Source organism: Rhagoletis zephyria, unplaced genomic scaffold, assembly GCF_001687245.7.
Source record: "Rhagoletis zephyria isolate East Lansing unplaced genomic scaffold, Rhagoletis_zephyria_1.1 Rzeph_scaffold_05750, whole genome shotgun sequence".
NCBI lineage: Eukaryota > Metazoa > Arthropoda > Insecta > Diptera > Tephritidae > Rhagoletis > Rhagoletis zephyria.
In genome coordinates, this window is record NW_016162833.1 from 5,941 (window position 1) to 31,550 (window position 25,610).

General features: G+C 34.2%; 3 protein-coding genes and 1 long non-coding RNA gene across 7 annotated transcripts in view; 3 read left to right on the plus strand and 1 right to left on the minus strand.

Annotated features, from left to right (window-relative positions):
* Window positions 1-1,169: 1,169 nt before the first annotated feature.
* LOC108372433 (probable cytochrome P450 9f2) lies at window positions 1,170-8,442 on the plus strand. Its single transcript, XM_017628116.1, has 4 exons — window positions 1,170-1,466; window positions 2,722-3,226; window positions 7,204-7,858; window positions 7,923-8,442. The coding sequence occupies exons 1-4, from the start codon at window positions 1,264-1,266 to the stop codon at window positions 8,093-8,095; spliced, it is 1,536 nt and encodes a 511-aa protein (XP_017483605.1). The 5' UTR covers window positions 1,170-1,263; the 3' UTR covers window positions 8,096-8,442.
* Window positions 8,443-9,442: 1,000 nt separating this feature from the next.
* LOC108372434 (uncharacterized) lies at window positions 9,443-10,172 on the plus strand. Its single transcript, XR_001848861.1, has 2 exons — window positions 9,443-9,614; window positions 9,825-10,172. It is a non-coding gene; the product is annotated as an uncharacterized LOC108372434 (long non-coding RNA).
* Window positions 10,173-13,778: 3,606 nt separating this feature from the next.
* Sol1 (CUB domain-containing protein Sol1) lies at window positions 13,779-19,065 on the minus strand (the record flags this gene model as incomplete). The annotated part of the gene is made up of 4 exons (XM_017628114.1): window positions 13,779-14,124; window positions 15,743-15,947; window positions 18,570-18,822; window positions 18,892-19,065. Coding segments are annotated over 4 exons (978 nt in total), but the record flags the coding sequence as incomplete, so codon positions are not given.
* Window positions 18,989-25,610, plus strand: part of DNAlig3 (DNA ligase 3) — an 11,061-nt gene continuing 4,439 nt past the window's right edge. The window contains exons 1-10 of one of the 4 annotated variants that reach the window (XM_017628119.1): window positions 18,989-19,060; window positions 19,131-19,459; window positions 19,510-19,703; window positions 19,770-19,952; window positions 20,023-20,192; window positions 20,248-20,317; window positions 20,948-21,129; window positions 21,194-21,314; window positions 21,392-22,500; window positions 22,564-22,667. In XM_017628119.1, coding sequence (XP_017483608.1) covers window positions 19,180-19,459; window positions 19,510-19,703; window positions 19,770-19,952; window positions 20,023-20,192; window positions 20,248-20,317; window positions 20,948-21,129; window positions 21,194-21,314; window positions 21,392-22,500; window positions 22,564-22,667 — 2,413 coding nt within the window. In that variant the 5' untranslated portion in view covers window positions 18,989-19,060; window positions 19,131-19,179. Of the gene's footprint in view, window positions 19,460-19,509; window positions 19,704-19,769; window positions 19,953-20,022; window positions 20,193-20,247; window positions 20,318-20,947; window positions 21,130-21,193; window positions 21,315-21,391; window positions 22,501-22,563; window positions 22,817-25,610 lie in introns of those variants that run through there. The other 3 variants (XM_017628120.1, XM_017628117.1, XM_017628118.1) reach the window with 3 other exon arrangements.

The window sequence follows — 25,610 nt, forward strand, 5'->3', positions numbered from 1 at the left end:
GAGACCCCACATGACTCGAAACATCTGTTCGCATGCCCGGAAAACCCGACAACCCTAACGGCTTTGTCCTTGTGGACCGACCCGATAGAGGCTGCATGCTTCCTAGCGACAACGACTGAGATATCAACCGATCTGGGCGGGGTTGTTGTAGCCGCTACAACAACAACAACAACAACAACTGTACTCGACGACGGAGTCTCTCTCCCACCACAAATCCAACACCGTATTTGCGGTCCTTTATATGGTAGCCGTAGTATACGTCACAGATATTGTTTGCCTAGCCCCGTCCAGCGCATGTCCTGAATGGTGGTGATGTCAGCTTTTGTTCCTACGAGGACATCAACCAGCCAGGCAGAGGCACCTTCCCTATTAAGGTTCCGGACATTCCAGGTGCATGCCCTCAAATCGTAGTCCTTTAACGCTTACTTCGCCTCTTCACTGGAAGGGGTTTTTACGTGGCGCGATATCACCTCTTATAAAAAGAAGGGACTTTTCTTTATATAATTAGTGAAGATAATAAGAATGGATAAATGCCCATACCCGCATGCTTTACGGCGCCTTAAAAAACCTTTCGAACTATCAAACAATCATTCAATTCTATTCTAGGTATACCTATAATACGTGCACGAAATTTCAAGAAAACGGACCATAAATAAGATGTTTGGAATAGATCCATCTATCAGAAAAAAAGTATCCTATATGTTTATCCAGGCAGTAAGTACCTACCCGTGGCAAGTCATTTCCGATGTGTTTTAAGTAGAAATCCGCAGTACTGCCTTGTATAATAGCACAATCTTAATTAACTGAGCCGTTAATCCAGATTAACGCTGCCGTCTGTCTATGCTATCACATAAAAGTGCAGTAAACTGTGCAAAAAATAAGAAAAATGTACAGGCCGAAATAAAAAACAAACCACTTTAGCGAAAACCCTACTTAAATTTTATTTAATTGTTCTATATGCACACGGGTCCGCCTTGTTGGTTGTTCTTGCACCGAAAAGCACAACAACGTTATCACATCGGTTGAAATAAGAAAATGATAAAAGACCAATATTTACATATGCACATACATACGTATGTGCATGACATTCTTTTCAAGCTTTTAAGAACGCTCTGCAAAAGACCATTTCAGTCCGATATCGGGATTGTTTATAAAAAGAACAGTTCAATATAATTCGTAATCAGTCGCGACATAGACGTGGAAGAACACAGAAGCGTTTAATATTTTCTAAAAAAAAAAATTGGAATTACTTTTTAAAACATAATGTGGTTTGTTCTTTTTATACTTGGTGCAGCTTTTATTTATCAGCTTTACCGTTGGGCTACAGCAAATTTTGACTTCTTTGAAAAACGTCAAATACCGTACGACAAACCTTTTCCAGTGTTTGGTAGCTTCAAAAGTGTGACATTGCGTAGGCGCTCAATGTTTGATACTCTAATTGATCTTTATAATCAGCACAAGGGAGGGTAAGTTTTGTACAAGTTTCCAATAGAGATAAAACCTGTATCTTAATTCGTTGAGAAAAAGTAGCATATGCATGTAGGTAGATATTCACACTTATTTACAACAATAAAACTGGATCAGTTAATTTGGCTCTGGAGTTCGAGAAAACTCCTTAAGAGGTAAAAAAATATACCCCTTATGCAGTTTCCTCTCTGGTGCATATACTAAATCACTAAAAAGGCCAAATCAATTAGTTGGCAATGGGCTTTTAGCCTTTCCAAAATGTCCAGAAGAATAGTCCAGCGTTAGTGTGCGTATGTATTTGGAAGGGTCACTCTTCTTGAAGAATGGGTAGAGCACACTAAAAGCATACTTAGACATACGGCAATGTTGATTTGGATTGACGGCACAGTTGATTTGCGTCGTGCGATCGAGTCTCACGGCCAACAATTTTTTCACATTTATTTTCACTCTTTCAATTATTACTTTAATTTATTTTTTATTGTAATTATAATCGTTGGCGGCATTTTAATTAAAAATTAAATTAAAAAAAAAATTAGATTAGATGAATAGAGTTCTAAAAGGTTTCGTCACTAGAAATTTTGCCTACTAGTTAGGGTGATTGACTCGTTTTTTCAAACTGGTTTCCACCGTTTTTTTTTTTTTTTTGGATATCTAAAGGCGTTTTTTTTTTGAGATCTTGGTGTTTCGAATATCGAATAAACCGGATTTTTTATGGAACAATAGGTCCCTTTTTATTTCACGCAAAACGTAACATTCCAAGTTTTGAGTTTTTAGAAGTTTTTCAGGCATTTTCAAGTTTTAGGGAACCCCCTAAATAGTTTAAAATTATATGCTCCATTATTTAGGGATGAACAGTATGTCATATTTGATTCCAATGAATGCATTTTAGGCGCCTAAATATTTTCCAATTTGTTTTATCTGGTTTTTTTCTTTATTTAAAAATTGGGGACCGTTTTTTTCAAATTGGAATTTTTCGAAAAACTGGAAACCCGTTTTTGGTAAAAAGGCGAATAATCGAATATCCTACTGACAGTGCATTACAGTTAGGGATGTCGGAAAAACATCGATGCATCGAAAATTGCGTCGCTGGTGCTTACAGAAAAACTCCTTTTGCCGCGTTCATCAGTGATACACTGGCAGGCCACATGTTTAAAGTTCTTTTTTAAATGATAATATTTTTACTCATCATTATTCAATAATGCATTTTATTAAATCATATTTATTAGTTATATTTTATTTTTAAACAAATTTCAGTATATACGGCGTATTTTATCAAACAACACCGATATTTCTAATTCGAGATATAGATCTTGTGCGACAAATTACAGTAAAGGACTTCGATCACTTCATGAACCACAATAACTTCTTTGGTGAGGATTCTCACGATCTCCTTGCTAATTCTTTATTTCTACTGAAAAACGATAAGTGGAAAGATATGCGCAGCACATTGAGTCCAGCATTTACTGGCAGTAGGCTACGTCAAATGTTTGAGTTAATCAATCAGGTGGCCGAAGACAGTACAAACTATTTGCACAAACTACATTCCAAAGAATCCTGCAATGGTATTGAGTTGGACTTTAAGGACTATGCAACGCGTTTCACAAATGACGCCATCGCATCAACAGCTTTCGGCTTACAAGTGAACTCTTTTGAACAAAAAGATAATACATTCTATGTGATGGGAAAAAAGGCTAATTCGTCTTCATTTTGGGTGTACCTAAGATTACTGTTGTTCACACAGTGCAAACGCTTGGCTAAGGTTAGTATGATTTTGTAAATGATGAAAGAACGAAACGATAACCAAGTGGCATGCCTGTCTAAGGCCTTTTAAACGGATTTTCTGGTGCTGGTCAGCATTGCTATGGGGGCTACTGCCAGATATCCGACAATTGCAATGGAAAGTTTAGTACGGATCCATAAAAACCCGAAATTGTTATATGTACATACATGTACATACATCCTTCACCCGTTGTTATTTGTCAAGAATTCCTGAAATTTCTTGTCAAATCAGATGGTTTTGAAACTAGATCGGGATCGTCCCAACCATTTGTATTTCTTATGCTTGTTGTTTGAAGAGTACTGTCAGATATTCGTAGTCGCAGTTTACTCGAGGCGGCTGCTGCTTGAACTAATATAGAGCGGGGTCCATTTCAGAAGGGAAAGGTATACTTCAGAGTTTAATCAAACGTTGAGAGGCATTTTATGTATGTATTATTTTTGGCTACCAAACTTCAAAGGCGTAAACAACTACATTCATACACACTGGGGATGTCAATTTTTTTAAACTTTACTATCCCGGTATCTCTCGGTAGATCTCGTTATTACAATCTGGGGATCCCGGGATTAGTCCCGGCTTTTCGATATCCATTATTTTCCTCAACTTAACTCGAAAAAATTGCTATATAAATGATTGAGAAATAAATGGTTTAAAGTAAAAATTATTTCATTAGTAACAAAACAAAAGACAGTAATTAAATTAGTACGCAGTTAGTAATACTTAAGTGTGTACATATCTGATAAAGTAACTTAAGGTATGTTGAAAAAAGATTGATGCAAAAAAACTTAATTAAAAAAATTTATAAAAAATCAAAGCTTTTTAGCACTTTACAATAATTTAATGAGCTAAAAGTTTGAATACCTCAAATTTTTATAAAAATTCTGAGTAAAAAGTTTAAAATTTTTATAATTTCTGTAAAAATTTTGAAATGCGCATTTACATATACATACCGTGAGAAAAAAAATTTCAAACCACACGAAGCAGCCAATATACACATTACGAAACGATAGGCCAAAGATTTATAGTAAAACTGCGTTTTCAGTTTTCCTCTCTGATGTCAGGATTTTCTAAAGGACTTTATAATTTCAAAGACATAATTAATTCCAAACAATTTAAAAAAAACTCAGTCCAATGTAGAAAAACAATTTGGGTACAAAATAAATGAAAAATTTCTGTAGAACTAATAGAAATTTGAGGTTCACAACGATGGTATGAATTGAAAATGCCCTTTTAATCATTTTTATTTTTTTAAGATATTAAAGTTAGAAGTACGAAAGTAGAGGATGTTGTCGAGTTTATATTAGTCTTTAACATATTTTTTTTTTAAATAAATATTGTAAACTTTAATGATATTCAAGGATAAAATTTTAAAAGGATTTTTCCAAAAATTTGTCCGTTTTAATTCTATAAACTGTTATCTTACATTTGATACTGTTCTAATAAATTGCACTGAATTTCTAAAATTATTTTTTGAAATACTCATGTTTTTCAAGTTTCAAACTCCTTTTACAAAATCCCAGCATCAGAGAGAAAAACTAAGAAATCAGGGTTACTATATTTGGCCCATGGTTTCGCGAATATATTGATTTATGGGTGTGTAAAATTGACCGTCGCACAGTATAATGTATAATATACAACAATTTTTTTTCTTTGGGTTTCTGTTCTCATGCTTAAATTCTCATTCCAAACATTGAAAAACACTTGAATTTTCATTTTTAGTTCTTAAAGTTTGCTTTTGTCTGATTGACGCCGATAAGTATAAGAAATACTAAAAATTTTCAGTTTTAGACATTAATTTCTTGTTATTTTACATTTATATGTTATTATTTAAAGTCAAATTAAATTAAAATTAGTGATTTTTCCAGAAAAATTGCTCTAGTTTTAACAAAAGCAAACTTTGATCCCGGGATTAACATCCCTAATACATATGCAAATCGATTTGAAATTTGAACATTTTTCTTAGACTCTCCCGCGCCTTATTTCATAAGAAATTCGTGCTTTATGAGAAAAAAGTGCAAAAATCCCTTCAGATTAAAAAGTTGAAATTTTGATGAAAATTTATTGAATTTTCCTAAATTTTGTATAAAGATTAAAAAATAAACTAGGTTTAAAGAGCTTTAGAAATTGATGTTTTCATACATTTTTCAACTTATAAACCTTTTTTAAAGCTACTTTATTTTTTATGAATAAGGCTATTAAGCTGTGATTTATATGGATTTGGTTTAAGATTGGACGGTGTTTTTATAGAAAAAATAACAAAACAAATTTACTTCGAAAAACATTATGTTTATTAAAAAAAAAATCAGCACGTAGTCATTTGTTTGAGTCATTGTATGTACGCTTGTGGTCAGCTGATTAAGTTAAGTGACTGGTCAAAATTTAACTTAACTTAATTAGCTGACCAGAAGTGTATGTCTTATGTGGACGATTATGCTGTATATCCACATTTTTTTCTAAGCTCAAAGAGCCGCATTTGCCAAATGTTTATCTATGTAAGTAATGAAGCAAATGGATAATTTGGTGTTTGAGCGATTTCTTCAGTTTTGTAAAGAGGATATACATACATAGTCGTATGGGGCTAAATCGGTAGAAAATGGTGCATAGGGTATGAACGTCTGCAGTCAAACATGGCCACTGTGGACCAGGAAAATTCAAAATCTTATTTGATTTGCTTGAAATATATCGCACGGCAGCTCTTAGGATCGCTCATTACGAATCGGACATTAAATTTAAAAAATTCAAAATGGCCGAACCAGTTTGGCTGAAGATATTCAAGCGGACTAGCTTGAAACTTATTGCTAAAGGGTTGTTGGGATCCGTGATTATATATGATAATATATATATATATATATATCATATATTAAAAATATAAGGAATTTTAAATAAAATGACGCAAAAACGATTTTGATCCTAAACTTATTCTAGATTATCAGTAAATCGGTAAGATTAACAATTCTCTAAGCACAGTAAAATTTGCAATTTAAGTATTTTTTGTCACCTACAAGCTTGTTTTAGAAATATCGTACACTTAAAAATTACATGAGCATATAAAGCGTCCTCTGTTGTCTGAATATTTGAACCAGTAAAACTTTTTTCGCATTATTAAATTTCTGATTTCTTATCTTCAAGGTGCATGAATGTTAAGGCCATACAACTTTGGCGTTGCGTTGGCGCTGGCGTCGCTTTGACAGCAGCGCGAATAACGCCCGTGCTTGCTACAATGAACGCTTAGCAGAGAATACTTTGGTCACTAAATTTACATACCAGCGACAAATAGATCAAAATTTTAAATCAATAATTGCAATAACAACAATATTTCTTGTCCGCATTTGATTAAAAAATAAAATTAAATCACATAATTTTAATTATTTGGAACAGCTGACGAACGACGCGCGCGAAAAGTTGAGAGTTGGCCATCTTTCTGCGATGTGTTGGCGTTGGCGTTGCCCAACTATGGTTATGTGGAGACTTTCATATAAATGCATGTATTTATAGTCAGCTGTCGAAGCGACGCCAACGCCAACGCAACACCAAAATTGTATGTTAACGGGCCTTTAGTGTTTGGCCGAGCCTCTCCTCCGATTTGTGGCGTGGACCTTGATGCTGTCACACGAAGGGAACTCCGAACGGCGATTGTATTTTTAAGATAAGCTGTTTTTCATGGCACTCGGAGGTTTGCCATTGCCTGCCGAGAGGCGACCGCTGTTAATAAAAACACTTTTTTCTAAATATTTTTCGCGATGTTGTTTTGACCTTAGCTTGAACCCAGGCCTTGCGGAGAGGAAGCGCGCACTGCTTACCACTACACTACAGCGGCCGCCCACATTTAAAGATACTCCACGGAAGATTCCAAAATTCACTGACTTATTAAACTATCTATCTATATTATATGTACATATTTATATGTTTTGTAATTAAGGTCTTTGTAATGACATCTCCATATCTTATCGATCTTACAGCTTCTTCGAATTGAGTTCGTTGACAAAAGCTCAACTAAGTACTTCCGTCATCTAGTTCTTGATGCTTTTAAATATCGCAAGGAACGAAATATTCGCAGGCCTGACATGATCAACTTGCTGATGGAGGCCCGCGGTCTTTTTCCTACTGACTCGCCCAAGGCACATAATCGTGAATGGACCGACACGGAAATGGTGGCACAATGCTTCATTTTCTTTTTAGGCGGTTTTGACACTATGTCGACACTGATTTGCTTCGCAGCATATGAATTAATGGCGAATCCGGATGTACAAGAAAAACTTTTTGAAGAGGTTGAAGAAATTAATAAACGACGGGAAGGTAAAAGATTGACGTATGAAGATTTACATGCAATGAAATATTTGGAAATGGTTGTAAATGAGACAATGCGAAAATGGCCACCCATTATATTGCTCAATCGAATATGTACAAAAGATTTTCTATTCGAAGCCAACGGCGAACGTAAGGAAATAAAGAAAGACGAAATTATTATGATACCGGTGTCAGGTATTCATCGCGATCCGCAGTACTATCCAAATCCAGATAATTTTGATCCAGAACGCTTTAGTGCTGAGAATAAAGACAAAATCAAACCATTTACTTTTATACCGTTTGGAGAGGGACCGCGTAATTGTATTGGTGAGTATTGAAATTCGAGGTTTGTTTGAAGTTACGGTTATTTTATTTAATTTTTCGTATTTAGCTTCACGTTTCGCTCCGCTAGAAGCAAAGGCGATATTATATTATTTAGTGCGAGATTTTCGCATCACCGCTGCCAAAAGGACGATATTACCAATCGAATTGGAGAAGAAAGGGTTAAGTCTAGCGCCAATAAATGGTTTCTGGTTGAAACTTATCGCGCGGAATAAAATATAAGTTGAAATTGTAAACTTTCATGGAAGCTTATCGACAAGACAAATTGAAGAAAAAGTTATTGGAATAGATATCCAGGGGAATACATCCAGCAGCAACTCGCAACAATTCTCTCTTAAATCGCGTTGGTTTTTTCGCAATTATTATTATTATTTTTTTTTTTTGAAAAAATGGCGAACATACTTTGTATAGAAAGAAATCTGATTAGAAAGTTGCAAGTTGTTGTGTCGTTCAGTGAGTGGCCACCTCAATAGCATTTCATATGTTTTAATTTTAAGCCGCTCATTGCGTGGCATCGGCCAAGGCATGGTGGCTCTTCAAATAAAAAAACAATCATCTAATACCCAAAATCGATACATATACATTTTGCTCCCGCTTGGAGCCGGTTAAGGCCTCTATGGAGACTAAAAAAATTAAAACTATTTTTTTTTTTCATCTAATACCCAAAATCTATGCTCCTATAGTCGAATATATTATTACATATAAATTTTGATCCCGATCGGAGTCAGTTAAGGCGTGTCGCACAGGGTAATTTGAACTTTGCCTCCTGTGCGACACGCCTTTACTGACTCCGATCGGGACCAAAATTTATATGTGGTACCTTCGGCTATATGTATAGCATCGACGTAGCAAATCTGATGTAAAAATGTGCTTCATACCTTTCAGAACGAGCCTAATATACATATACATAGGTACATGAGGATTCGAGTTTTTGTCCTCCTGAAGGAAAATTTATTCAGCCTTATCATGAGTTTAATTTTCCCCGAACCGGTTCACTTTTCACTTTTGGTTCCATGTATTTAATATGGGCGGATGAAAAATTTTCGGGTGAATTTTTTTCGGCTGAAACTTAGAATAAAGTAGCTGTTAGACGTGGCAAGTGCAAGTCCTTTTTAAAAGTCTGTCAAACTCCACAATTTCCAAAAGTGCTTGCAGAAGCAGTTACACCTTGCAATTAAAGTGACTTTCAAAAGCAGTTTTTATTTCCAAAAATCAAACTTTCGACACTACTTTTTGTCTGCTTACACAGTCAATGCAGAAAATTCCACTTTCACCTGTGTTACCAGAAATTTTTATGCTCAACAATTTTACTGACCTGAAAAATTCGTTAAAAATGCTAAAATGCACACAAAACAAACAAAAAATCTCGATCTAAGTAAATTGTTCATATCAGGATAATACATTAATTACAAGTATTGTATTAAATGTGATGCAACATTTTTAAAATCTTATACAAATCCGGACAAAAACGGGGTCACACGGCAACACTAGATTGGTTTGACAGCACTTGCAGCAAAAAAGAAATAGGCTAGTGCAGCACGAGCAAGTTAAAATTATTTCTCGAAAGCGATTTGTGTAATTTCAGTTACACCTTGCAATTTTTAATTCAAAAGTGATTTCTGCAAATCTGCAAAAAGGACATTTTGGCTGTTTACACGGGAAAGTAGATTTTCGATGACAGCAAAATGCGTAGAAAAAGCACTTGCATTGACACGTTTAACCGGACCTTAAGGCTGATTATGTTTGAAATGCAAATGCAGATACCAAAGTCAGTGTGACCGCGGGCTTAAGAAAAATTGCAGCAGAGGAGAGACTTCTCTGTATCAATATGTATTACTCTTTGTATTTTAGGTATCAAAGTATCAATGGTATAAAACCAATATTTTTTATGAAAAACGAATTTCCAAAACAATTTGACATTTATTGATTGCAAAAAAGGTGCACGCATCAGTTTTACTTGGTACTAGTATTATAATAATAACGAAAATGTCTTACATGAATCAGTTCAACTGGGTGTTAGTATAATAAAAAGAGCAAATATTTCTTATGTATATATAACCTTATTTTTAGTTTAGATACTTTTTGTACTTTTAGAACTTAGAATTAAAATTGTTTAATAATTTTTAAGGCATTTCGAAATCACTATGCATTCCACCATTGGCGAAGTGAAGCGACTTGTTCTATTTGTTGTGATCAAATTCAGCTCTGAGAAAATGCGCTCTGCAGCGGCAGAGTAGTGCGGATAACATAACAAGTTTAAAATAAAAGTTAATTCGAAATATAAAAAAGTTATTTAAAGCATTTTATAGCTTGCTTATTCCCCCCACTTCACTTAAATGTACTGTTGATATATACCTCTCTGCGGCACAATTGTATATACTTCCTTAATAGGTATGGAAATGATTATCTGGGTTACAAACGTCTAGATCAGCTGGGTTACTTGGCCTACAGTTTGGTTTGACAAAAAAAAGACAATATAAGTTTATAGTTACTTTCAAAATTGTTCTATAACTTATGCAATCTGTATGATTCACTTGGAAATTCTATGTTCATTAGATTGACAATATCCTAAATATTTGACAAAAACAAAAAAATAATAAATTTTTTATGTTGCGGAATAAATTTTTTCGGCAATAGCTCGCGCTTGGTTCACACCGTCATCAAAACAAGATATGAAGAATAATTGCAACGCGCTTCACTGGGACAGTATAGGATCAACAGCTTTCTTCCGCGACAACCAGCGAACGTTTAGCACTCGAAAAATGTTATGATTTTTAACAACAACGTAGTAGCTTCGAAACTCGTCAAATTCATCCACCCTTTTAGCACTATGTGCGAAGAAATTGTAAACATCTCTGGCAAGTTTTTCGTATTCTACGGGAATTTTTTTACACGATTGGACATGTATCAAAATTTAAAAAGAAGTGTCCCTCCAAAATTCATCGAAATATGTTAACTTTTGATCCACTTGGATCAAAGCGGCCACACTGACCAGATAGCAGCTCATGGTGAAACGAATACAGAAGGTGGCGCTGATTGTGATACCGCTAACACTCTCTTGAATATTTTGATAGAAATATGACGTCATAGGAGAATTTGTGTATTGCAATCAGGGCATCCAACTCATTTTTGAGAATTCGACTATAAAATTCCCCGATTTTGCCTGAAATTTCGTAAAATTCCCCACTCATAGATATCTCCTTATTAAAAAAAAACCTTGTTTGTAACTCCCGGTGCATTTATGAAATCTGCTGATTTAAACGCTGAATTTCTTTATTCATTCTGAACGTTTGGAATAAACTTTTTTGTTTACTTATTCTTTAGAACGTTCCTGATGATATGTTTACGTACATTTCAAACGTATTCTGTTTATTCCGGCTGTGAAATGGGATTATCCGGAATGTATAAAGAAACGCAGCCAAATTGTTTAACGCACAGCAAGGTATTTCGCTGCAGCTCCGCCCCACAGCTGCTTTCGCGACGCTCCTTACGCGAAGGACATTGAGGCACCTTAAAAAAAATAGTGGTATCTGCATTATACTTAACACCCCATAAAAAACAACGCTTCAGGTGTTCCATTTTTAACATATGTATACATTAAGATTTAGTAACCGGAAATTTTTATTACCAAATTTTTTTACCAGATCTTGTTACCGCGATTCTAGTTACGTTGGTAATGCAGTTAAAATATTCAGCCATTCAGCTGTGAAGAATTGTGGAAGCTCTGGCATTGCATATTTCACGGGGCAATATTTTGTTACCAGCGTATGACATGGCAACAAAATTTATCGGTTATAAGAGGGCACAGAATGCGAAAAGGGTTTAAAAGTCGACAAGAACTTTATTTACAAAATGTATTATCAGCGCAAAATAGGCCTGTAACTTCTTCCTGTCCGAAACAGCCCGAACTTTTTCTCCGGGTAAAAATGGATAAAGCGACAAAGTGCATATCAGCTACTTGGTGCTTTTAAGGAATATGTATTTTCAATCTTTATATTCTTAAAATCAAATTTGTGAAACAAAAATTCACTTTCCAAGCGTTTGCATTTAAGTGACAAAAACAAAAACAACGCGAATAAGCTGTTTCTCAAATTCTGGGCACGAAATGTGGTTTTTTGCGTTCCCGCACTTCTGGATTATGTTCCATTTTTGAGAGCAAACTTATCGCTTATTCTCTAATAACCGTATGCGGTCCGGATTGTTAGGGAAAGAACCTATTACTACAAAAATTCAAATGGTAATGAAAATCTATTGGCAACACTGAGTGAAACTTCCAATTCTCCATCACTCAACATCAAATGTTCAGTGTTGCCAGAAAACAATTTCATTTGGAGCTAAATCGGTCGAAAAAATAGCTAAATAATACTAATAGTAGCTATGAAAAGATATTTTTTTAAAGTTAAGCATTTAATGACATTAAGTTTATTTTACATTTTCCTCAATAAAATAAAAATAACGAATTTTATTAATTTAAGTGCTGAAAAAACCTTTCAAAACGAAAATAAGGTGCATATATTTCGAACTCAATGCTACGGCACTTACATATATGTACGCATATACTTATATAAACTAGACGATTAACTAAAAATACTTTACAGACTGTTAAAATATGCAATTTCAGATATTTGAATTGACCATAAAAACTCCAGTTACTAATAAATTTTTCGCAAAATATTTCTAAAAAGTTTTATTTCTTTCTCTCCTTATGGTAAAATAAATAAGGTAAAAACAAAAACCGCGCGTTCAGAACAAGGATTTTCTTGTAATTAATTTTTGAATTCTTTAACATAGAACCAAGATGGTGGAGTTTGTAGTTTCCCGTGAATGCAAATGCATGTTTTCCACTGCATTTCGAATTTTATAATTTTTGCAACGCTTAAGTTCTGGCTTTCCTTTTCTGCCATGGCCGGCTGAGAGAGAATACACGGTCGGAGCTTATTGGAGCTCGAATTACTGTCCGGTATAGTTCACGACTGAAAGTTCTATCATTCTTGGGTATAGTTTATGTGCTCCCGCGCACGCGGTAGAAATTAATCGACTTACTTGCCGCGTCATTTGCATAGGAATGGAACTTTTCTAAGTTTTACACGAAATAGAATAACATGAAGCTATCGATTATAGCCTGAGATCACCAAAGTCAAATGAATTTTAGTCAACACTTGTACAATGAAATCATAGATTTTTAATTTTAATATATTACCAAGTACAACTAAAACTTTCTGGAGCTAAAAAGGTGCTAGATAAATTTGAAAAGAGCTAGGAGCTGATTTTCAGAGCTAGACAGAAAAATAGAGCTTAATCAAGCTCCAAAAGCGCAAAATGGCAACACTGCAAATGTTGTGTAAATGCTCACCATGACCTTCAGATATGGTGAGTAGGAATCAGCTGATTGCTAGATGTTCAATTTGCTGGAAAGTCAAAGATGACCACTGGAAATGGTTTTTCTTTCAATATTAATACCATGTGTACATTTATGTTTTGTTTCAATTTCTTTTTAAATTCCGGTATCAAGGCGAAACTACGTAAGCTGTTTGCGAAAATTCCTNCATCTATATTTTTTATTAAAAAAAGAAAGCAAAATAGGTAATTATATAATAAAGATATATTCAGTCTGTACCAGTACTCTAGAAAAATCGGATACAAAATTGTGTAGTTATTACTAATCGCTCTAGTGTAAAATTTTACTAAGGGGAGTTAACAGTTTTTACCGCGGCGGCGACGAAATATAAAGTTGAATCGTTTCTTATGGTTCTGTATATTGCATACGGCTTCGTGCATGTAATTTCATAAACTGGGTTCGTTTTATACAATACAAAATCTGTGTAAAGTCTAATAAGTGTTCAGCATACTTACGAATTATCGTCCATAAAATCCACAATTGTATGTAAAACAAAATGTTTCTTATTTAAAAATTAAATTTATTTATTAAGCAATAACGCATAAAGTTAAATGCCAGTGGCATAGCAAGTACTACTTTGTGTCTTGGATTTAAACTCAAAAGACCTTTGGCATTAGATACATAACTCTGCATTGAAGTATTTTCTACACGCAAATTTTTTCCTTCGAAATCATACAAAGCGCGAAAGCCAGTCTTGTCAAAGCGATCATTTGAATAAAAAGATACGCGGAAAAAACGTCCGTCGGAGCGTACCTCAAATTTATCTCGCTTGCCGCAGTATTTTCCATATTTACGGTCGGTGCTCATGAAATTTGAAAATTCTACATAATCACTAGCTGTCAAATATTCGCAGCTAAAACGAAATTTAAAATTTATATGTAAATGAAAAAATTTTGATACAAATGAAGATAAATAACTTACGTTCCAATACCCTCAACATCGAAGAAAGTGAATCGTATAATGACCCTTTCGTCAGCTTTTCCATAAAAGTAGTAATGACATATCATATTCTGTGGATAGTACCCAGGAAAATTCGGTGAACCAAACCACCCTGATATTCGATCTGTACTATTGTATGTAAAGGTACAATTGTCATCAATTTGCTGGCCTGTTGATATGCCGAAATCTGAAAAACAAATCGATTGGAGCACCCGTAATATGGGAAATACTTAAAATTAAATGAATTAAATATTCATATTTGGACTTTATAGGTATTTCTCTGAAATACTCTTCGGCCTAACGTACCAATGTATTGATCAGTAGTATACGTACTTAATTATCGAGGCCTATGTGGATGTACCTACTAATATGGCCTAAAGTAGTGTTAAACGGATTCCTAAAATGATAAGTATCTTCACATAAGGGACTTCACCAAAACTTCACAAACTGTTGATAAGCTTGATAAAATGATAAATTTATCATCAAATTTTGTATGGGAATCTATTTAACCAAAGTTTATCACTGTATCAAACGATCTTGGTGGTTAAATGTATAAATTTCAGCAAAATTCAACCATGACAGGTTACCAGGTGGTCGTTTTTGCTACGCACACAAAACGAGCAAATGAACACAATGGACGCGATAAGAATGAAAGCGTTACTAGCTTTATAAGTTAAACAATATACAATTTTATGCAATTATTTACNGTTAAAAATGGCAACGTCTTGATTATAAAAAGGCAATAAGATGACCATCGCGCTTATTTGCAAATAGTACCACTAATCAATACTTATTTGCGTGGTTAGTTATTTGCAAATAAAAAATTAACTCAGCGTTTATGTGGCAAAATTTACCATTTTGCAAATTGTTATTTGCAAATAATACGCGCGCATAAACGTAGTAGAAGTCATGTAAGGTTATAGCGGCTTTCTTATTTACCGCCCTATTCCCAAAACACTGACAAAATTCATCGTATGACTACTGTCACAATTATTGCGCCTAAAACACAATATGTATAAACATTGAGGTTGTTTCGCCGTTGTCGCGTACTCAGTAGGTCATAACAACAACACTGACAATTGTCACCATACGAGAGCTTAAAATAAATTTGCGGCATAGTATTAGGCGCAGTAGTAAAGCCAATAGTCAGCCGCTGAGATTTGTCAGTGTTGTGTGAATAGGGCGGTTAATTAAAGAAATAATAATTTTTATTTCAATTCAAAGTAGGTTACTTTATCTTGTTTTTTTATTAATATTTAAAAATTTTAAGCCATTTTTAATGAAACATGGTGTGGAAAAATTTTAATGTATGCAGATGATGTAAAACTTTATAAATCGTACGTTTCAATTGAAGAAAGGTCTTTACTACAATCAGACTTAAACAGCATGGCTTACTGGTGTAAAGTAAATCNGCTCATGAAATTTGAAAATTCTACATAATCACTAGCTGTCAAATATTCGCAGCTAAAACGAAATTTAAAATTTATATGTAAATGAAAAAATTTTGATACAAATGAAGATAAATAACTTACGTTCCAATACCCTCAACATCGAAGAAAGTGAATCGTATAATGACCCTTTCGTCAGCTTTTCCATAAAAGTAGTAATGACATATCATATTCTGTGGATAGTACCCAGGAAAATTCGGTGAACCAAACCACCCTGATATTCGATCTGTACTATTGTATGTAAAGGTACAATTGTCATCAATTTGCTGGCCTGTTGATATGCCGAAATCTGAAAAACAAATCGATTGGAGCACCCGTAATATGGGAAATACTTAAAATTAAATGAATTAAATATTCATATTTGGACTTTATAGGTATTTCTCTGAAATACTCTTCGGCCTAACGTACCAATGTATTGATCAGTAGTATACGTACTTAATTATCGAGGCCTATGTGGATGTACCTACTAATATGGCCTAAAGTAGTGTTAAACGGATTCCTAAAATGATAAGTATCTTCACATAAGGGACTTCACCAAAACTTCACAAACTGTTGATAAGCTTGATAAAATGATAAATTTATCATCAAATTTTGTATGGGAATCTATTTAACCAAAGTTTATCACTGTATCAAACGATCTTGGTGGTTAAATGTATAAATTTCAGCAAAATTCAACCATGACAGGTTACCAGGTGGTCGTTTTTGCTACGCACACAAAACGAGCAAATGAACACAATGGACGCGATAAGAATGAAAGCGTTACTAGCTTTATAAGTTAAACAATATACAATTTTATGCAATTATTTACCGAGGTGCGTTCAAGAATGCGGATAAACTGGGCATGAATTGCGTATGACGACAATCGTCTGAACGATATCGTTTCGANTTTATAGGTATTTCTCTGAAATACTCTTCGGCCTAACGTACCAATGTATTGATCAGTAGTATACGTACTTAATTATCGAGGCCTATGTGGATGTACCTACTAATATGGCCTAAAGTAGTGTTAAACGGATTCCTAAAATGATAAGTATCTTCACATAAGGGACTTCACCAAAACTTCACAAACTGTTGATAAGCTTGATAAAATGATAAATTTATCATCAAATTTTGTATGGGAATCTATTTAACCAAAGTTTATCACTGTATCAAACGATCTTGGTGGTTAAATGTATAAATTTCAGCAAAATTCAACCATGACAGGTTACCAGGTGGTCGTTTTTGCTACGCACACAAAACGAGCAAATGAACACAATGGACGCGATAAGAATGAAAGCGTTACTAGCTTTATAAGTTAAACAATATACAATTTTATGCAATTATTTACCGAGGTGCGTTCAAGAATGCGGATAAACTGGGCATGAATTGCGTATGACAACAATCGTCTGAACGATATCGTTTCGAGATTGGGTTGCTCCATGAAAACATAAATTGTTTGATCGTTTGTGCGATATCGTCAACTCGATTCCAGTTATGCTTCACGTAACAGTAATAGTAACATGTAACAACAACATAAATGCATAAATCAGTGTTTTTACGAGGTCGTTTTGTCAGTGTCGTTTGAACGACAATCGTTTCTAATTTACGTGATTCATGCCCTGATATATTTAAGCAGTTTATCCCTTTATCACTTTAGATGAAGGCCTCTATAATTGTTTGATTTATAATGCGTTTTAAATCTATATAATTTTTTAATAATTTTGGTGATATGATTTTATCTTTACCTTTTTTGGCTTTTGGGACAACAAAAGTGGATAACCGCAAATCATACATAAAATAAATACATATATATATATTCACACCGTTTTCGTTACTTGGCAGTATGGTAAGTGGCTGTTCGGCGAACGTATTTTCTTAATATTTCTAAATCAGGTTAGAAGGCGTAAAATAATCGATCTTTTTTGAATTACTCTCACAGAGGGCAAAATAAAAGAACAAAATATTAAACTTGAAAAAATTCGAAGCTTGATGAATTGCTAATCTGCGGAGAGCTGTATGCCGATTGAAAGTCTTTGGCGCTTTGATCCTTGGCACATTCAGCACGCTGGAGCTAGCTGGTTTAAACGGATGGCGTTTTCTTTTCTTCAAAAAATTTTGTCTTCTCATTTCCCTCTCATTAAGATTTGTGCATTGAGGGCACTCAAAAGGCAACATTTTTCGGTAGAATAGAAAACGCCATAAGAATAGGCAATCAAATGTCAGGCAGATGTTCAATATAAAGGCAGTTTACGTGATCTAAGTTTAAACTGGCCCTAAGAAAAACAAAATGTGCGTTAAGCTACCAAGTACCGAAGTAACGAGATCGGAGTGAATACCCCGTATATAAGTGATACATACCATGATGAAAGCATATAAAGTGTGCCAGATAGCAATGACATTCTGGTATTCTTATTTGATAATTTATTATCAGGAAATTTTCTTTGATTTGACTTTCACGTTAACCCCTTTGAGTGAGAACTTATGTATTTTTTGGATTTGAATAAAAAACTAAAGGAAAAATGCCAAGGAATTTATGCTGTTTTCAGTCCAAAAACGAAGGGTTAAGGCCAGATTTGAAAAAAGCGAACAACAGAAATGAAAGAAAAAAATAATAACAATTTTGCTTTCAAATATGACGACGTACACTTTATCGGGCATGTTCTGAAATTCGAGACTTTGAAATCGACTCGAATTGCCAAATAGTTTTTAATTATATCTGATGAAAAGAGTGAATATTCTAATTGAAAACCGTAAAAGAAGAAACAGCGATATGAAATAAATCATTTTAATGCGAGAGTTGTAAATTTTTTGGTTAAAAACCATCGAAAAAATTATCGAAATCGAGTCGATTTAAAATTTTCGAATTTCAGAACATGTCTGTATATCATTTCACTACGATACATACATGTAGGTATTTATAAAAGTAACGCACTCTTAACAAACTTGTACTCTGCTTTGAAACCGTAATAATTGATTTTTGAACCAGTCGGCGGATAGCGCCCAACAAATTGTAATAAAATCTTGGGTCCATTCGACATGATTGGCTTTGGTAGGAATGCGCCGCAAAATGTTTCAGTAGGCTCATATTTCCCTCGTACTAGGGTTAGCAATTGCAATGCATCATTTGGCTTGCATTCCGTTGAATTTTTTGTTTCTGCTGGTATATGAAAATCCAGAAATTTGATCTAGAAAGTAAAACATTTATTTCATATACATACATATAAATATTTTTTTAATTTCAAAGCTTCACATACCTGCACTCTTTCATCGACGCCGCCGTAAAACTCAAATCGGCACTGTACTCTCGATGCCGACAACACTGGAACGATGTTGACATTTGGAACTGTTGGAAACAGCTGAGCCGTGTCAAAGCGGCCTGATTTGTTTACGCGCGAGTCGAATATTTGCTTGCAATTTTCTGCGGTGAGAAAGGAAAATATGTGTTTATTTCATTTGTTTTAATGGTTTTAATGTTTAATTTGATTTGTTCAAGAAAGAAAATTAGCACAGTGAGACAAACAGCTCGACACTTTGTCATTGAAATGTTTAAAAATCAAGACAACCGGCTAGATACTTTTCGTCGCGTTTGTGATGAAATTGGGGAAGAGCGCAGCTATAACAACAAAGCAGAATTGCTGAAAGAGTTCTTTCAAAAAGGTGCTGATCGTAAAGGTTTTAAAGGCGATGTGTTGCTTTGGGTACAAATGTTAATACCCGGTGCCAGTCACCGGGTGTACAACCTGCAAAACAAGCAAATGGTCAAGTTGTTCTCAAGGATATTCTCTTCTGATATTCAAGACATGCAGCGGGATTTGGAACAAGGTAGGTTATTTATTGAACAATATTAGCTTTAAATAAGTATTTCCTTGCAGATGGCGACGTTTCCGAAATATTGTCTAAGTATTTTGAGACTTCACATAAAATAAAACCGCAAGAAGAAAGTTCGCTCTATCTACAAGAAGTTGAAGAATTTCTGATAAAATTGGAACAGCGTACCAAAGAAGATGAACAAACAGATTTGTTGCGACAATTGTGCAAGCAAGCAACTGCTTTAGATCTGAGAATGGTGCGCTGAAAACTTAAAAAAATAATCCAACTTTCTTAAAATGTTTTGAATTTGTTTAATTAATAGGTGATACGTCTAATCAAGCAAGATTTGCGTATAAATGCAGGAGCGCGGCATATACTTGATGCATTTGGACCACTTGCCTATCCCGCCTACCAATCTTCCCGGGACTTGGCTGCTGTTGTGAAGCAATTTGCTTCCACAGGAAAGCAGAAACAGTTGGTGTCGTCGCCTCTTAAAGTCACAAAAGTAAATGTGTAAACAAAATAAATCTCGTTTGCCTAATATTAATATGTAGTAAAATAAATTGTCCAACTAGGTTACAGGTAAAATTGGTCAGGTGCAAGTAATGACGCCCATTTCCCCTATGTTAGCTAACGCCTGTAAATCGGTTGAAGAAGCATTCAAGAAATGCCCAAGCGGTTTGTACACTGAAATCAAATATGATGGGGAGCGCGTACAGATACACAAACGAGGGAACGAATTCAAGTAAATTTTGATTTTAATCAAATGCATAATGTATTATATATTCTTTATCCTTCAGATTTTTTAGTCGTAATCTAAAACCCGTCATGGATCATAAAATCAAACGTTTCCACGAACTTATCCCAAAGGTGAATTCTCACAACTTTGCTCTCGATTTTGGCAAGATTCGAAGTGCGTAGTCAAAGTTAATCTAATAGCCTATTTCCTCCAAAGGCTTAACTGCAGTTAAGAGCTCAGATAAGTACCAAATATTTTAACATGAGGCAATTGGCAATGTTTATTTCTTACTTTTGCTTACTTTGCTTGTACTTAATGTGACCAATTACCTCGTTGGAATGATAATCTCGTTTTTCCAGTGGGCATAAACTGCATTTAAGGCTTGGTGGAAATGCCCTCTAAGACAATCATGCCTATTACGGTATCCGAAGGATGCTATCCGCAAGGATCTAATCAGATTCGCACTGTCGGAATAAGCGAGTGCGAAGGATTAGATTCTTGTGAATGGTATCTGTCGGACCGGAATAGTCTGTTTCCGAGGGATGCCATTCTCATGAATCTAATCCTTCTCATTCGCTTGTTATGACAGTGCGAATCGGATTAGATCCGTGCGGAATAAATTGTTCATGAATATATTGTTCATGTTGACACCTACCTAGTTATCAGTTTATCGGATTAAAAAATTAATAATTTCTATTGTATTTTATCGTTGTAAACTGAATAAAAAATATAGCCACACAATTAATCTAATGAAATTTCAGGCTTTTCCAGGCGGTGGCGATATGATTTTAGATTCAGAAATAATATTGGTGGATACAGAAACGGGGAGCTTGCTTCCATTTGGTACACTAGGTGCCCATAAAAAGAAAGAGTTTGCACATGCGGAAGTGTGTATTTTCACGTTTGACTGTTTGTTGTATAAGGGAGAAGATTTGACGAACACGTATGTAATTTGTATTTTCGATTACAAATACTTAAACTGAACATAATTTATGCTTTCTATTTAGCCCATTTCATAAACGCCGAAAAATATTGGAAGAACATATTGAGCCTATCAAATATTGTGTTGAACTTTCAGAAAGTAAATTTCTGAAAACAAAAAACGAACTATCTATTATGACTGCCAAGGTAATAAGTAGGAAATACAAATATTGTATTTGCAAGATTTATTAAAATTACTTAACGTTTGCATCTGCATTTTCAAGGTCTTGAAGGCGAATCTCGAGGGTGTGGTTCTTAAGAATCCAAATGGCATTTACCAACCTGGCAAGCGTGGTTGGCTGAAGGTGAAAAAAGACTACCTCTTCGGGGGCAAAATGGCAGACTCTGCAGATTTGGTTGTATTGGGTGCTTGGTATGGTTCTGGCAAGAAAGGCGGTATATTAAGCATTTTCTTAATGGGTTGTTACGATAGTACTGATAGGCTCTGGAAGACTGTAACAAAAGTTCATTCTGGCCTGGACGATTCAGAAAACGAAAGAGTCCACGAAGAGCTTATGACCCTGATGGAACGTGCCGATCCGAATAGAGTACCCTCGTGGCTGCTTTGCAAAAGAGCTCTGGTGCCAGATTATATCGCAAAAATACCCAATAAAATGCCTGTTTGGGAAATAACAGGAGCCGAATTTACTAAATCGGAAGCGCACACAGCTGCGGGAATTTCAATACGATTTCCTCGTATAACGAGATTACGTGCTGATAAATCTGCAGATCATGCTAACGATTTAAAATATCTACAAAAACTATATGATGCTTCTAAAAAGGATGTTAACGTCGATTTATTACTGTCCAACTGTGACGATGAAGATGGAGGAGGAAAACCTAAGATTGAAGAAATTGAATCTAAAATAAACCTTACGCCAAAGAAAAAATCCAAGAGCGGAAATGACGATGATGACATACCAGGAAGCAGCGGTAATATGAAAAGGAAGAGTATTGAGATGGAAAAAGAGTTTTGTAATAGTAGCAAGAAAAGAAAAACGCAGAGCCCAAATATGAATGGAGAAAAATCGAAAACTATAGTAAAGGTGGAAGGAAAACAGACGAAATTAGATTTCAGTTCTCACGTCAAGGGGGAAAACAAATTTAGTGATTTTTTGAAGAAGGAATCGCCAGCCGGTGATTGTAGTACCGATTTGCCCAAAAAGAGCGATATTTTTAAAAATTTAATAGCATATTTCGAAGATAAAATTAAAGATGATAAACTGAAATCATCCTTCGTTTCAAATGGAGGTGTAGTAACCGAAAATTCCCAAAATGCAAACATAGCATTTTATTCAACTACAAAGCTTGATAAAGATTTGGGTGAAATCAGGCAAGCATAATTACTTAATATCAATAGTAATAATTGATATTATTGCCGTTTTAATTATTTCAGGAATTGTTACAAAAATGGCACACGGCATTTGAGCGTTGACTGGCTTTGCGATTCACTGCGGGAAGGAGAATGTAAAGATTATCCAATCTATGCGGTTGTATTGTGTTAGTAATATATAAGGTTAAAATTTTAAACAATTTGTAAAATTTCATAATTTGAATTTACATTACAATTGTACATATTTATCCATGTTTATCCAAAATATTAATTGTAATTACTCAAAAAATTAAAGCTTTGCACCGCCAAGCACAACAACGTTCATATTTTAAAATACATACATACAACATAACATATATTTTTTTCATGGTAATATTTTCTATCTTTTGAAAAGCTTAGGATTGTTTACAAACACATAAAAAACAGTTCATAAGAAATTGTAATCAGTCGTGACATAGATGTGGGCGAACACAAAAGCGTTTAATATTTTCTGATAAAAAAATTTTGGGTTAGTTTGTACAGCAAAATGTCGTTTGAGCTTTTTATGCTTGGTGCAGTTTTTATTTATGTGGTCTATCGTTGGGCTACAGCAAATTTTCACTTCTCCGAAAAGCGTCAAATACCCTACGATGAACCTTTCCCGGTGTTTGGTTTGTTATTAGGTGTGTATTACAATACTAAAAATATTTTTTTTCCTACGGCTAGTTTTAAATTTAACGCCAGTTTTGTATATTGGCTGTAGTCAATACTTTCGCACGGTGTCTTTCTTTCTTCGAATAGCACAATACCCCAGTATTTTGTTATTGTTCAGTAAATGACTATAAGTGACCATCAAAACAAGGTGAAAGAATGGTATTTCAGGGATAGTAGCCGAGTTCTAGCCTAAATTTTAGCCCAAGTGGAAGGTTCTATCACCTTTTGTGTTTCTGTTAGGTTTCTCAAATATTGCAAAAAACCCGTTTTTCTCAAAATCTAAATCAGTGTTGCCCTTTGTTATACACGAAACCATAAGTTTTACTAACGAAACTAACCTTCTCAATTACATCGGCAACCTATTTTAAAATTCTTTACCTCTATACTCTTGCCACCAGCAGAGGTACCCGTGCGTCTGATATTGTGATACCTTCAAATTTCATGTGCCTGATGAATTAATTTAATTTTGTCTTTTTAAATACGTGACAGTTCAGAAATAGAGCCCTTTTTAACCCATTTCATTTGATACTAATATTTTTAACATTTGCTTTAACTTATTAAATAATTTGAGTTTTCCTTTTTAAACAGGTGGCAACTCTCTTTAATATTCTAAATATTCAAACTAAGGATATCTTGCCACCTTCGTTTCACGTCATATTTGAATATATCATTTAGATTTTGTTTACTTTAATTAAATTCTAATTTTAAAACATATGGCAACCATCTTCAAAATATTTTAAAACCAAAACTTTGTTAAACCTTTTTCGACTTATACACATATTGCGATACAAGTTTTAATTGTCCATATAATTCCCTTAATTCAAGTTGAATTTAATTTCTAAAACATATGGCAACCCGCTTAAATAAAGTATTTTTAACCCATGTCAATTTATACCCATTCTTTAATAATTCATTTGACTTTTTAAATAATTTGAGTTTAGCTTTTTACACAGGTGGAAACCTTATTTTATGTTATAAATGCTCAAACCAAATATCTTTTAATACTCCATAGCTCGGCGCTAATATTTCAATATTTCATATAATTTAATGCTACAGATGGCAATCCTATTGTATTGTGATACATATTTTACTTATCTAATACTCTCAGGTGGCAAGCCTTCTACATGCAGTTTAAAAATAAATTCTCGTTAAAGCAATTTTGATTTATACTCATATGGAAGTAATTTCAAGCTATTGCTTATATTGAATCTAACTTTGTAACAAGGTGGCAACTCTCTGCAAAATATTCTCAAACCACAACCTCTTTCGTCTGACATTCATATCAGGATATACATTTCAATTTTTCTGCCTTTATTTATGTCGAACTTGCGTTTTGAAACAGGTGGCAACCCTCCTACATATAATAAAGAAATAAAGCCTCATAGTGTAATTATTGATTCAACTTAAAAATAATTTGAATTTATTTTTTTTTATCAGGCGGAAATTCTTTTTGAAAAAATAGGAAGTTATTGCACATCCAGGGGTCAAGCCCTTTAATTTGATCCACCACTTTGTAAAATCGAACGAACGGTACAGATGTGATATGATTAAAAAGGTTTCGCGTATTATCATACTAATATATGTAGATTAGTTACTAAAAGAAAAACAGATCCACATTACTTCAACAAGTACTTTCCAGATTGTTTAGCCAGTTTGAACTCGGCGAACGTTCTTGAGTTTTTGTGCTATATAAAACGCACTCAGCGCGGGGCAGCCACTAACCTTACTTAAGTACATAGATTTAGCATGCAGGAATTTCTAACAGGTAAACCTGAAAACGTCCAATTATCTTTTCCTGTTTTTCGGCTTTGATCATCATTTATTGCAAAAACTTCAATGCAAGTTGTCAAATGTGTGGTTTTATTCTAAACAAACATATCGTTACTACAGCGTGGAAAGAGCGTATCTCACATCGTAGCTGAAATGCAATTTTTTATTGCATAAAATGATGTGGGGACTTATAATTTGATAAAATGCAATATAAATTATAATTTATAATAAACAACGAGTAAATTTTGGATTTTTAATTAGTTACGATTCTTTATATTTCAGCGACGATGTGAGTTAAGCCCTTTCCATACTATAGAATGATATGTATGTACATTAGAGTGGTCCAAAAAAAATAAAGTCGGAGTTTTAATGCCCGTACACCCTAGGATTGATCTATATCGTAAAAAATATACCCCTATTTTTTTATTTTGAAATCCAAAAATATTTAGGGAGTTCTCAAAGCGCTCAAAGTTTTCCATGTATTTTATATGGAGGAAGAACAATTTTTCGTAGAAATGGTATAAAACTCTTGAAAATCAATATTTTTCGACCGGAAAACTGTGGTTCTCTGCAGGAGACTTCCAGTATTAATATCCAATTGTTTATTTAACCATTTTTTATGATTAAAGATTTTTTATTGGTCCCCC

Bases quoted from the DNA above. Each gene is read 5' to 3' on its own strand.
- LOC108372433 (XM_017628116.1), top strand. From the start codon at position 1,264: ATGTGGTTTGTTCTTTTTATACTTGGTGCAGCTTTTATTTATCAGCTT. The intron at 1,467-2,721 runs GTAAGTTTTGTA...AACAAATTTCAG, and splicing joins TATAATCAGCACAAGGGAGG to TATATACGGCGTATTTTATC. The intron at 3,227-7,203 runs GTTAGTATGATT...TCGATCTTACAG, and splicing joins AGTGCAAACGCTTGGCTAAG to CTTCTTCGAATTGAGTTCGT.